The sequence below is a fragment of the Carassius gibelio genome, chromosome B5, assembly GCF_023724105.1.
Source record: "Carassius gibelio isolate Cgi1373 ecotype wild population from Czech Republic chromosome B5, carGib1.2-hapl.c, whole genome shotgun sequence".
Lineage (NCBI taxonomy): Eukaryota > Metazoa > Chordata > Actinopteri > Cypriniformes > Cyprinidae > Carassius > Carassius gibelio.
In genome coordinates this window covers 470719-484709 of record NC_068400.1, presented here as the reverse complement: position 1 = coordinate 484709, position 13991 = coordinate 470719, and the positions used below count along the sequence as shown (strand labels likewise).

The 13991-nt window shown below is 34.0% G+C and overlaps 1 protein-coding gene across 1 annotated transcript in view; it reads left to right on the top strand.

Annotated features, from left to right (window-relative positions):
- Window positions 1-6642: 6642 nt before the first annotated feature.
- The window catches only part of LOC127957439 (potassium/sodium hyperpolarization-activated cyclic nucleotide-gated channel 3-like), an 11925-nt gene continuing 4576 nt past the window's right edge, over window positions 6643-13991 (top strand). The window contains exons 1-2 of the mRNA XM_052555973.1: window positions 6643-6674; window positions 9562-9985. Coding sequence (XP_052411933.1) covers window positions 6643-6674; window positions 9562-9985 — 456 coding nt within the window. The remainder of the gene's footprint in view (window positions 6675-9561; window positions 9986-13991) is intronic.

The following is a 13991-nucleotide window of genomic DNA, read 5'->3' as shown; positions in this document are numbered from 1 at the left end:
TTGTGTTATTAAAACACGCTCTTGGAAGCCCAGAATAATGCAGATAGAGAATTATTAGTTTGATTAAATGCTATGCTCTCTCTCTGATAAGCCCACATCTTAATCAACCAATGGTGTGAGTTTGGGGCGGGGCTAACTGCCTGTTTAGCCAATGACGAACAGGAGGCGGGACTAATGGGAGTTTTCAGCAAAGCCCCGAAAATAAAATTTAGTTTTTATGTTTGATGCTTTGATTTTTTTTTTTGAAATTATAAGTGGAGTAAACCTCTGTGATAATTGAAATTTGCCTGTGAGGTTCTTATGATGTGTAGAAATGAGTGTAATGCAATGTTATTTTATTATTATGTTTGTAATACTCTATATATTTATTTTTGTAGTACCGTGTGTTTATATTATATTATATTATATTATATTTGTAGTATAAAATGTGTGTTTAGTAATATTAATATTTATTTATCTTTGATTTGTAATATGAATTCGCTTTTATTTTTTCAATCAGCTTTTACATCTTTCATTTTATTTTAGTTCGAGTTTTAGTAATATTATGTTCTTTTTGATTTTTAAGTATCTCTGTCTTATATTTGTTTTTATTTCAGTTTTACTAAGTTTAGTTCTTCAGCTCAAATTAATTTAAAATTTGAAATTAAAATTAATGAAATTAAAATTTCATTTTAAAAATGTCAACATTTTTTATTGCATTTATGTCAATTCTAATTGTCATTATGTTTAAGTTTTCCCATATTTTATTTTATTTTTGACTTTTATTTTATTTCAATGAAGGATAGTTTTAGGTTTAGTTTTACTCAACTAAATTTTTTGAGTTTTGCCCTGACTGTAACAGAACTGTTAGTCTAAAAAAAGACTCATCACTTGTATTTTTTTTTAAACATGGTATTTTTCATCTTTCTCTCCAAATCTGGTCTTAAACGACACCAATTGCAAGAGGAGACGAGGTGTAAGCATTTGTGTTTGACATGCTTCATTTCTTGCAGATAGACTCGACTGATTTTAATTGAGCAAGTAGAATTGACAGTAATGCTGGATGTAAAGTTTTGTGCTGAGATCTTAAAAGTCACCATGTAATTTCTCTCAAAACCACAGAGTCAAAAATCACTCAGTTTATTCTCATGACAGACATTCATATGGAAATCACATGTGCTGATTATTTATTTGTCATTTGCAGTGTTTTGGAGATGGTTTGCTTAAAGGCTCAATAGAAAGATGATTGACAGCTGCTCTCAAGGTTCAGACGTTGGCAGATAAGCTCACTCACTCGCAGCCCGAATCTACCACACACTGTACTAAAAATAAAGTGTGTGTGTGTGTGTGTATGTGTAGGTCATGTGGAAGGGTAAGTGTCTCTCTGACCGCTGTGTTGAGCTTGTTGCTGGATCTTCTGTGTATTTCAGACTCGGTTAAGAGCCACGGATGACAAGACAGTAGCAAGATGGATCTGACACACATACGCAAACATACACACACGTGTGTCTCGAGGGAAGACGCCATTTTTATTCCCAGTGTGAGAGGACTAAAGTACATTTTATTCTCCACACTGATGTCTCTCTGTTTGATGAAAATGTGTTCATACTCAGGCCTCAATACAAGTTTGTTTCTTCGTCAGATTTGGAGAAATGCAGCATTGCATCACTTGCTCTGCAGTGAATGGGTGCCGTCAGAATGAGAGCTGATAAAAACATCCCAATAATCCACAGCACTCCAGTCCATCAGTGAACATCTGGAGAAGACAAAACCTGAAACACATCCAGCATTAAGATGATTTTAACTCAAACACATAGAGTCTATAATCCATAATAACACTTCCTCCAGTGAAAAAGTGTTCAGGTCTGAATCAGGAGAGAAATCTGCACAGATCAAGCACTGTTTAAACAGCTCTAAACTGTGAATGGGTGCCGTCAGAGGAAGTGTTATTCTGGATTATAGACTCTATGTGTTTGAGTTAAAATCATCTTAATGCTGGATGTGTTTCAGGTTTTGTCTTCTCCAGATGTTCACTGATGGACTGGAGTGCTGTGGATTATTGGGATGTTTTTATCAAACTCTCATTCTGACGGCACCCATTCACTGCAGAGACACTGATGCAATGCTACATTTCTCCAAATCTGACTAAAAACACACTCATCCTGATCTTGGATGATCTTAGGGTGATCATATTTTTGTGTGAACTATTCCTTTAAGATTATTTGTGAATTGTGGAGATCAGAACAAAGCGATTTCTTTGTCTTCTTGTAGACCTGAAATATTCTCCATGCTAGAGGAATGCAAATGCAAGAAAATATAGATGTGCAATGAATGCAGTTATGCTTTAAGAGCAACATGCAACAGTCTTGGTGTATTTCCGATCGTGGAGGATTGCTCTGTTTCTTTTCCTTTTACACATCCGGATCAGTTCGGCTGTGAGGGATGGAGCAGCTTTCACTCTGCTCTGTCCATTTGCTGATTACATCACCTGCTGCTGATGGATACCGGCTTGCGTCCGGTCAGGAGGTGACGTGTGTGTGTGTGTGTGTGTGTGTGTGCGTGCAGCATGAAACAGTGCTGGTATACGCTGTTACCTTCTCATTAGGTGACGGTAGACGGCTGCCACTTCCACTGTCCCTTTCTCTTCATCACACACACTGAAATACCCTCTACACTAGTTCACATCTGTCTCTTTTAGAGATAAACTTTCTCAGATGCACTCACGGGTGCCGTTGTTCTCCTCTTTGTTCTGTCTGGCTCACTCAGCGGCTGATAAAGAAACAGAAATACACTCAAGCTCAGATTACCAAAGTTCATAAGAGAGAGAGAGACAGAGTGTGTGTGTGTGTGTGTGTGTTTGTGTGTGTGTGTGTGTGTGTAAGAGAGAGAGAGAGAGAGAGTGTGTGTGTGTGTCTGTGTAAGAGAGAGAGAGTGTGTGTGTGTGTGTGTCTGTGTAAGAGAGAGAGAGAGTGTGTGTGTGTGTGTGTGTGTGTGTGTGTCTGTGTAAGAGAGAGAGAGAGAGTGTGTGTGTGTGTGTGTGTGTGTCTGTGTAAGAGAGAGAGAGTGTGTGTGTGTGTGTCTGTGTAAGAGAGAGAGAGTGTGTGTGTGTGTGTGTGTGTGTGTGTGTGTGTGTGTCTGTGTAAGAGAGAGAGAGTGTGTGTGTGTGTGTGTCTGTGTAAGAGAGAGAGAGTGTGTGTGTGTGTGTGTGTGTGTGTCTGTGTAAGAGAGAGAGAGTGTGTGTGTGTGTGTGTCTGTGTAAGAGAGAGAGAGTGTGTGTGTGTGTGTGTCTGTGTAAGAGAGAGAGAGAGTGTGTGTGTGTCTGTGTAAGAGAGAGAGAGAGTGTGTGTGTCTGTGTAAGAGAGAGAGAGTGTGTGTGTGTGTGTGTGTCTGTGTAAGAGAGAGAGAGAGTGTGTGTGTGTGTGTGTGTGTGTGTGTGTCTGTGTAAGAGAGAGAGAGTGTGTGTGTGTGTGTGTCTGTGTAAGAGAGAGTGTGTGTGTGTGTGTCTGTGTAAGAGAGAGAGAGAGTGTGTGTGTGTCTGTGTAAGAGAGAGAGAGAGTGTGTGTGTGTGTGTGTGTGTGTGTGTGTATATTTTTTAATAAATATATATTTATATATATATATATATATATATATATATATATATATATATATATATATATATATAATTAAAATGATAAAATATATATTAATCTAGATCCTTATTTTATTTAAATATATTTAATTAAAAACTGTAAAATCCTTCTGTCTCTGTATGTATATATGTATGTATGTATATGTAAATATGTACTATAGTGAACAATTACAGAATATATTCTTTATTATATTATTATTTATATTATATTCTTAGATATATTTAAATGAAATTAGACAAATTAAATACAGAAACTATATAGCGTATATTTATACATTATTTATATTATTATATTGTTGTCATCTATTTTTCCCTGTAATTTAACCCAGTAGTTATAGTATGCGTCAATAAGACTTTGCATATTCCATATTTCATAGTGATTTATGCTGATTTGATCCTTATTTTAATTAAGCATAAATGATAGTGTATTTTCATCTTTCGGTATTTCTTTCCGCATCTATTCTTGTTAATATGCTGCATTTTCTCAAAGGGAGCATTTGTGAGCGTGTCCTTAAATTCTGTTGTGTGTTAGTGGAGGTGTTGAGCTCTTCTGAAGTGTGCACTTGGTTCCTCAGTGGGGTTAAGTGTATCTTTATAGACTTGTCGTTCTGTTTATCGGCTGAAGCGGGTTTAACAGTGTAGCTGATGTCCTCTGCGTTTCACTGTGTTGATAAAGAGGAGACAAGCTGTCTCACATGCCTTCTCCATGCTTGCAAAATGTTTGTGAACCTAAACTCTTGCTTTTGTGCTTTTGTGACTTCTGCTACCTACAAATTGATGAGAATTGGATAAATTCATGCTTTTTCTTACCTTCGTTCGATTGCACGAAAAAGAGTAAAATGCTGTCACTTGTAAAGCATGTTCTTAAAGGTGCAGCATCACAATATATCTAATTTAAATGTTCAGAGAGAGGGTGGATAAAAAATCTTACCAATGGTAATGTGTTGCATATGAAGAGAGAGGGTTTCTATAATAACCCCCTTATCATACTGTAGAATTGTGCTATAATTACCCATATAAATACAACTAATTATATACACTAACACTTGAAAAGAGACAGAAATGTAGATGTTTTTGGAGGGATGCTCATTTTTAAATCATACCCTATTTATTGCATCGAAGTTTGTTAATACTTTACTAGCTATATTTATGAGGTGGATAATTTTTTCAGTTGTTATTATTCATGCAAGCATGCATATTGCTGTTATAGTTTTTATTTATAACCATTATAAAGCAGAAAACTTTGTCTAGTGCTTTTATGAATGTTTAATGCCAGGTTTTTTTTTTTGTTTTTGTTTTTTTTTATAAAGGAAAAGACAACAAAAGAAGGAAAAGTGCTAGTATTAGTTGGTTAAGTGCAGGCGAAAAAGATGAGTCTTTAGATGTTTTTTGAAAATGAGTAAAGTCTCATCGAATTGAGATTGGGAGGTCATTCCACCAGCTGGACACAGTCCAGGAAAAGGTCCGTGAGACTGATTTTCAACTTCTTTCAAAACTTCGCAAACTTCTGGAGGACACACAAGCATCTCTCTCTCTCTCACACACACACACACACACACAAATACACACACTCTCTCTCTCCAGCTGGCTGTCATCATGGAAAACATGCAGGAGTCATGGTTGCACAAGGGGGGTAGAGTGAATGTATACGTGAGAGAGCGTGTCGTTTAATCTGCTTCTATAGACGGTACGTTTACGGTCAGTCTGCATTGCATTGATTTTACCACGATTAAGTGTAGCTATGCATGACACAAATGCTAAATGTTAAAGAAATATTTACAGATTTTATAATACAAACCAACAAATACAACCAAAATACCCTAGCAACCACTTTCAATGCCCTAGCAACCACATAACAACACCTGAACATGAATTATAAGCAGCTCCTCCTGAATAATGCATTTTTTTTTTGCTCTCGCTGTGTTTGTTTGTGAGGCGGCTGTTTGTTTGTGAGGTGCTTGTTGGCTCACAAGTTTGTTGTTTGTTTGAAGAATCCCACTCAGAAGTGGGGATTCGCCATCTGGCCACACACACACACACAGACGCACACACTCATGACACATTAGAGAGAGAGAGAGAGAGGGAGAGAGAGAGAGAGAGAGGGGATGTTAGATCATGTATCAGACAGCTGCAGTATAAAGTGCCGCTCTGAATTAGTCTTTTCTCTTACACCGTGTCCAACTCACTGAGATTCAACTTTATAGAAGACCCTGATGTGTGTGTGTGTGTGTGTGTGTGTGTGTGTGTGTGTGTGTGTGTGTGTGTGTGTGTGTATCATATCAGGACACAACTCTGTATAATGACATGGGTATGACACAGGTATTACAAGGAGAGGGTGACTTATGAGGACATAACCCATGTCCCCATTTTTCAAAACGCTTATAAATCATACAGAATGAGTTTTTTTGAGAAAGTAAAAATGCACAAAGTTTCCTGTGAGGGTTAGGGTTAGGTGTAGGGTTGGTGAAGGGACATAGAATATACAGTTTGTACAGTATAAAAACCATTACACCTATGGGATGAACACACTTTACACAAAAACATACATGTGTGTGTGTGTGTGTCGGGAAATACTGAGGCTAAAGAACAAATGTTGTGAGTGTTGAATGTGCTGTTCCTGTGACGTGTGTGAGGTTCTCCTGGGTTTTATACCTCAGCTGAAGTGAACAGTATCAGAAACGTCTCACTAAATATAACACACACCCTGACAGCGATCCGAATCGCCGGATTCCCTCGCTACTTTGAAGAATTCCAATTACTGTCAGTGTTTTCCGTGTGTGTATGTGTGTGTGTGTGTGTGTGTGTGTGTAGTATTCCATCCACATCACAGCTCAAGCATCACAGACAGTTTGTTGTGTGTGTGTAATTTTACTATAATTTGTGTTCAATCAAGATGCATTGATTTGTCCACAAATATCTGAATGTTAAAAGAAATAATAAATTAAATTCAGTGGAAAATCTCAAATACCAGCAAATCGACCTGCCTTTGTTTACTTTGCCCGGCCTGCTTTAAATTGGCTTTCACACTGACGATGGATTTTATGGGCTTCCTAAACTTGGGAGGGTAAATCAACCAGAACCGGATGAGCCGTACACCACACTGACCTTCTCTCTGTATGCAATCTATAGAGCCGCGACGATATATCACCCAACAACAGAGCCAATCTAGATTCAATTACCACCTGGGCCAAGAGTGCAATTTATATCTAAACACACACACACACACACACACACACACACGTGTGGACGCTCCTGAGGCTGTGAGAGGTCGCGCTGCATGCATTAAACTCCTGTGTTTACCGCTGAGATCGGTGAGGAATTCAGCGTCATGACTTTCTGAACATAATTCATGGCTGAAATCTCAAGTGCATCCTGCTTGCGATTCATAAGTTGAATCCTCAGCAAACAGAATTTGAATTTATTGCCAAAATGAATTTCCTTAGTCACAAAGGTGCATGCATGCATTTGCATTCTGAATTACAATGCATTGCGATGATGTGCAATGTTTTATGTGATTTATGTGAGCTCATGAAAAATCTGGATATGAATTTATGTGTTGCTGATTCTGCATGAACGACTCACTTTTTGGCAACTTTTTGAATCTGGTTCTCAAGAATGTCTTTTATTGATTTTGGATGGGAAATTCTGCTTTTACACTTCAAAAAGTGCTACTTTGTATTTTTGTCTGGTTTTCTAGTACAAGTATCTAAACATTCTCTATGAAATTCATCAAAACGGAGTGAGTTTGATGCTTAAATAAAAAGCAAATATCTACCAGCGGGATCAGAAACTTAAACTTGAGACTGAGTACATTTGAGCTTTTCTGACCCCACTGGCAAATATTTATTCTTGTTTTAAGGATAAACCTCATTTTCAGACTTATTTTCTTATTTGCCGTTGTGCATTTTAAATAATTTTATCTTGCTTTAAGAATGTTTAGATATTTGTGCTAGAAAACAAGATAAGAATACAGAGTGAAAACCAAGCAGGACAAGATGGTGTTGTGGCATGTAAACCAGATTGAGCAACGCTAAACCAGTATGAAAGCATCCAAAACATGCTGTATACTGGTAACAAGAAATTAAATCTTCTTAACTTGTCACCAGATATGCCAGTGGATCTGATCTATGCTTTTTCCCCCACAGTGGTTTATTTCAGATCTAGTTTATGATTTGATGCATGTTTGTAATTAAATGACCAGAAAGAACTGAAGTGTGAACATTTCTAATGATAGTATAGTTATAAAACATTACAAATATGTGCCTTTGAGCTAGTTTGAAGTCAAAAACACCATTGGTTGATCGAAAGTTTTTAGTGGTGCAGCAGGGCTCGAGAATGTTACCGTTTGTTTTTTGTTTGTTTTTTAAAAAAGAGAAAGCAAATTAAATGTCAAAATGGCAATCAAGAAATCAACCAATACACTGAAAAAATAAATAAATGATAAAAACAACATGCATAATTTTTAATGTGAATGGTCAAAATAAGGCAATTGAAAAGAAAAAAGTGCTCAATATAAGTGACTGAAAAAAGCAATGTGATTTAGCAGGCATTTCACACTCATTCATGCACACACCATGACAGTCAAAACTGTGCCATTTATTGATACACACTCTATGATAATCCAACAGTAAAATGTTTTAACAGAATACAGAACTTCACACAATCAAAAGGTGTTTAAAAGATGCATGGAATAGTGCCATATTCAGTTTAGATTCTGATTTAATTATTAAATTGTGCTCTGTTTTCAGATTTAAAATATTAGAGCTTTCGTGTCATCTCCCTCCACAGCACAGGTATAATTCACGTTTTGAGAGTCAAATCCCTGTCCAACTCTTTACTGTGTAACGTAATCCACTCTGGCTTTGTGATCTGACATCGGATCCCTAGTTATTGACAAAAAGTGCTATAGTCAGCAGCAGCGAATCAGCAGTGGCCCACTTGGGTTTGTTTGTTAACCAATAAACCCAGTTTAAATGTTTGAAAACCCCCAAACCAGCCCCAATTTTGTCCATTCGCTCATTTCAATTCAAAACTGCCCAGTCTTGCAACACTGGCTGTGAGATTTAGCGAGAAGCATTTAAACTCTGCACATAATTCTCCGTTATAAACCAATCAAACAGCGCTGACGCACAAAACTAGATGTAGTAACGCTTCCTATAGCCATGGTGTTGTGATAGAAATAGTTAGATGTTCTAGGGTTTGTAAAACCTTTTGAGAGAGAAATTCAAGCATTTTTCAGTGACTTTCAAGCATTCCACAACTATTTTCCGCACTTTAAAGTTCTAAAAATGATCCAATTTGAATGTTGTTTTTAATAAGATGACCAAAATACACTTTGTGGGAAACAAACATCAATCCATAATAACACTTCCTCCGGTGATAAAGTGTTCTGGTCTGAATCAGGAGAGAAATCTGCACAGATCAAGCAGCGTTTAAACAGCTGTAAATAAATCTGCGACTGGATTTTAATGTGAGAGACAACAGCAGGTGCACTTTTCTTCACTGGAGGAAGTGTTATTATAGACTAAGTAGCCGTTCAAAAGGCCCTTTTTACCGCCGCGGGCACATTTTCGCAAATAGACGTCAGTTTTGCCTTGCTGATGTGTTACATTTGACTGCTTCAGTCACGGAAAATGAAAGAAAAACACTATAGTTTAAATATTTAATATATTTAATATTTAATATTCACAGATGAATATGCGCCACCTGGCGGTAGTTTCGCGAATGATTTTAACACGCGACTGAATTACAGTTACCGCCGCGGCACCGCGCCGGCGGTATGTGCGGCGGTAAGGCCCAGATAGTCTGGCCACCTACTGTAGATTATAGACACTATGTTTTTGAGTTAAAAACATCTAAATTCTGAATTTAACAGACATTGACACTTTTTATTTGCCACTACATTTTACAGTTTTTGAATGCACTGACTTCTGGCTGTAATTCTCCTCCAGGTTTTACTGGGATCTCACCATGCTCCTCCTGATGGTGGGAAATCTCATCGTCATCCCCGTGGGCATCACCTTCTTCAAGGACGAGCACACGCCGCCGTGGATCGTCTTCAACGTGGTTTCCGACACCTTCTTCCTCTTGGACCTGGTGCTGAACTTCCGCACGGGGATCGTAAAGGAGGACAACGCGGAGATCATTCTGGACCCTCAGCGGATCAAGATCAAATATCTGCGCTCGTGGTTCGTGGTGGACTTCATCTCCTCCATCCCCGTGGACTATATCTTCCTCATTGTGGAGACGCGCATCGATTCGGATTTCTACAAGACGGCGCGAGCTCTGCGCATCGTACGCTTCGCGAAGATCCTCAGTCTGCTGCGACTTCTGCGACTCTCGCGGCTCATACGCTACATTCATCAGTGGGAGGAGGTGAGAGGACGTGTTTCCATCGATTTAAAACCGCATTCACTGTCTACATTTCATTTAATCATTCTAAAAAGAATATACAGAGAAATATCATTAGGACTCAAACACTTCAGACCTTCGAAAATGCCAAATAATTAATTAAGACAAGACAATTAAGACAAATTAATACAAAAATAATCATAATAATATATAAAATATTATTATAAAATTATAAAATAATAACATTAAAATGAAAAATTATTATTATTATTATTATTATTATTATTATTATTATTATTATTATTATTATTCATGTGAATTTATTTTAATAAATCTTAATGTATACAAAAATGTAATTAGAACATTACCACAAAAATATTATTATTATTATTATTATTATTATTATTATTATTATTATTATTATTATTATTATTAATGAATATTTATAATAATAATAAATAAATAAAACGCCTGACCTTCAATGGTCAAATGCCAGACAACACCACCACAAAAAAAAAGATTAATATAAGTAATTATAATTATTAGAATATAATATATGTAATTTTAAAAACTATTATTATTATTATTTTACATTAATTTTAATAAAAAACAAATATACACAATAATATCATTAGAACTCAAACACTTCAGACCTTCATAAATTCCAGAGAATACCACAGAAATGTATGATAAAAATTATATATTAACAATTATTATAAAACTATTCAAAAATTTAATAATAGCAATAAAATAAATAATTATTATAATAAATATTAATGTGCATTTATTTACACAATAATTTAATTAGGACTCTAGCACATCTTGACTTTCAAAAATGCCATATAACATGAGCACAAAAATGTATTATTATTATTATTCTTATTCTTATTATTATTATTATTATTATTAATGTATATTTATTTTAATATTTAAAAAAAAAAACTCTGACCTTCAGAAACGGCAGACAACCACAAAAATGAATAAAATTAATTATAATTATTAAAATATAATATATGTAATTAGAAAAACTAATATTATTATTATTATTATTATTATTATACATTTATTTTAATAAAAATAATTATATACAAAATCATTTAATTAGGACTCAAGCACTTCTGACCTTCAAAAATACAACACAGACAACACAGCCACAAAAATGAATAGTAACAATAATAATATTTATTATTATTAATGTGCATTTCTTTTAACACCTCTAAAATTTCATGTACTCAATCTTTTAATTTTTTTACACATAATATGACTTTGATGACTTTTTGTATTTTGGGTGAACTGCTCCTTTAATGGAGTTCTTAAATATGTGTCATTTTAGATTCAGTCTTTAGTGTTACTCCAAATATTTACATAAATAGATACATATAAAATTAATGGATGGCACATTGTATCATATTCTCTTCCTATTTATATGATTGATCTTAGCTAGCAAATATGAGTATAGTTTGAAAAATAAGATATACAAATAATACACACACACACACACACACACACACACACACACACACACACACACACACACAATATATTAGTGATTTGAAATCGATTGTGATCCATGTGATATCTATTATAACCTGTTATTCCTTATTTCAGTCACAGAATCTTAATCATTTTTAAAATATTCAGTTTTTTTATTATTTCAGTAATTTGGCATACATGAAATTTGCTGTCTTTATATTGATTATTTAGATTATTTATCATTACATGTGTTTGACTGCATGTCAATCAGTTAATAAAAACATTTATATATTTATCTATCTATTAATTTTTAAGTATTTTTGTTTTTTAAATAGTAGGTGATGTGCCATTCTATTTATTTTATTGTAAGTGAATCCAGTTAGTCAGCATGTTATTAACTCAAACTCTGATGAAGGCTTTTTGCGTGACTCAATCTGAGCAAACCATCCAAGTTTTAATTGAGTGACTGTTTTTAAGAGCTGAAGCAGTCCCTCTCACAAACGATGTCTCTGAGCTTAGTGTGCGGGATCGTTTCGGAGCCGTCCGTGGAGCTTCGGTTGATGGGCCGTCTGTCTGTGTTTATTGAGTGAAGCCAGGGAGTCCGTCTCTATTAATATCTGCATCTGGGATTGCTCTGATTTATGGCTGGTGTCACAGAGATCAGATGTTCTGGATGAAGAGCGTGATGTTCAGGATGACACAGAGCTCCCTGAGGTTCTTCAAAAACACAAATCTACTCAATCTAGGCTTGTAGACATAGACTGAAGTCTGCAGGAGGAGGAAGAAACTGGGTTTAACAGCGTATTTAAGGGATGTAAGACGGTTTGCGAACATAAAAGGGGAATTTGCAAATGTGAATATGTAATAAAAATATGCACACAGCAGACGGGCTCTAAAAGCATGTTAATAAAGAATCAAACACCCTCATTGTCTAGACGTGCTGTAATACTCATTCATTTCCAGTTTGTATACTATACACAATATATTGATGGACAATCACAAGTGCAGTGTGCAGTGAACACTGTGTGTGAGGAACTGTAATAATTAGAAGATCATGTGCTGTTCTAAAAATACAAAAATTGTTCATTTATTTTAAATATTTTGTTTTATAAAAAAATATTTTCATAATTTCATTAATTACTGTAGTTATTTCAATGTGTTTGTTCTATTTATTTAATGTTTTATTTTTAAAATAGTAGGTGATGTAGTATTTTAAACAAAGATTTTAAATAATTAATTTATTATAATGTATTTTATTTATTATACATATGTGTGTGTGTGTGTGAAATTATTTTTGCCATTCTAAACAAACATTTTAATTATTTCTTTTAAATCATGTCTCTTACTTAATTAAATTTTTATTTTAAGAAATTTTAATATAAAAAAAATCTAATATTTTGTAACGTGCCATTCTAAACATAAAATTGCAATTAATTAATTTAATTTATTTATTTGAAATATTTTTAATTTTTAAAATGTATTTATTATCATTCATTAATGTATTATTATTATTTTTTTAAGTAATTTTTTTAATTAATTTTATTTTTATTTTTTAAACTGTAGGTGATGTAGTATTTTAATTATTTTATTTATTGTAATAAATTTTTTATATTATGTTTTTTTTTTCAAATGTGCTATTCTAAACAAAGATTTTAATTATTTATTTTATTTCTTTAAATTATTTAATTAAAAAAAATTTTTTATTAGTTTTGATGGATCGATTATATATATATTCATTCTAAACATAAACATTTTAATTAATTTATTTCAATTAATTAATTGATTAATCTGTATTTATTTTAATTGAATTTTTAATTTTTAATTTTGTAATATTTTAAATAGTAGTTGATGTGCTATTCTAAACAAATTCTAAAGCCCAGTGTTTTTAGTGACAGCTGCCAATGGATGAATATCGTTATGATTATTTTTATGAAGGCTCAGATTGCATGTAACTTTGACTTTGTTCATATATTATACATTTGTAGATTCGCCCCTCGCCGTTCAGACAAGACACATTATAGTCTTCATTCCCCTGATTCACAATAATGACTTTATAATACGCCCAAATTAGAGAGGATTTCCACAATCTACCCAGAGCACTTCTCATTTTAATTACTCTGCAGTCTGTTTCCATTTCACCAAATTCAAAGCCCTCGTGAGCTGTCTGTTGTCTGCTGGATTTATCCTCAGCTTTGAGTGACTTTCTGAAGTCTTTTATGGGTAATAAAACTGCAGCTGACATTTTAATTGTGAAACTTGAAGACACTGAATCTATTGCATGCTTCAGATCTTCACTAAGCAACACCAGGATAAACGATGCTATAATTTGAAGTTTTAATGCATTCATGAAATGAATTAGTTTTCTGATAAAATAAAATATTAACATTAATATTAATAAATAATTATTATGTATCAAAATCATATTTTTTAATAAAACAAAAATAAATAGAAATGATTACAATTATCATTATCAATATTTATACTATTCGTACAGATAATAACAATAATAATAATAATAATAATATAAATAATAGTTTAGCATAGTAATATTATTATT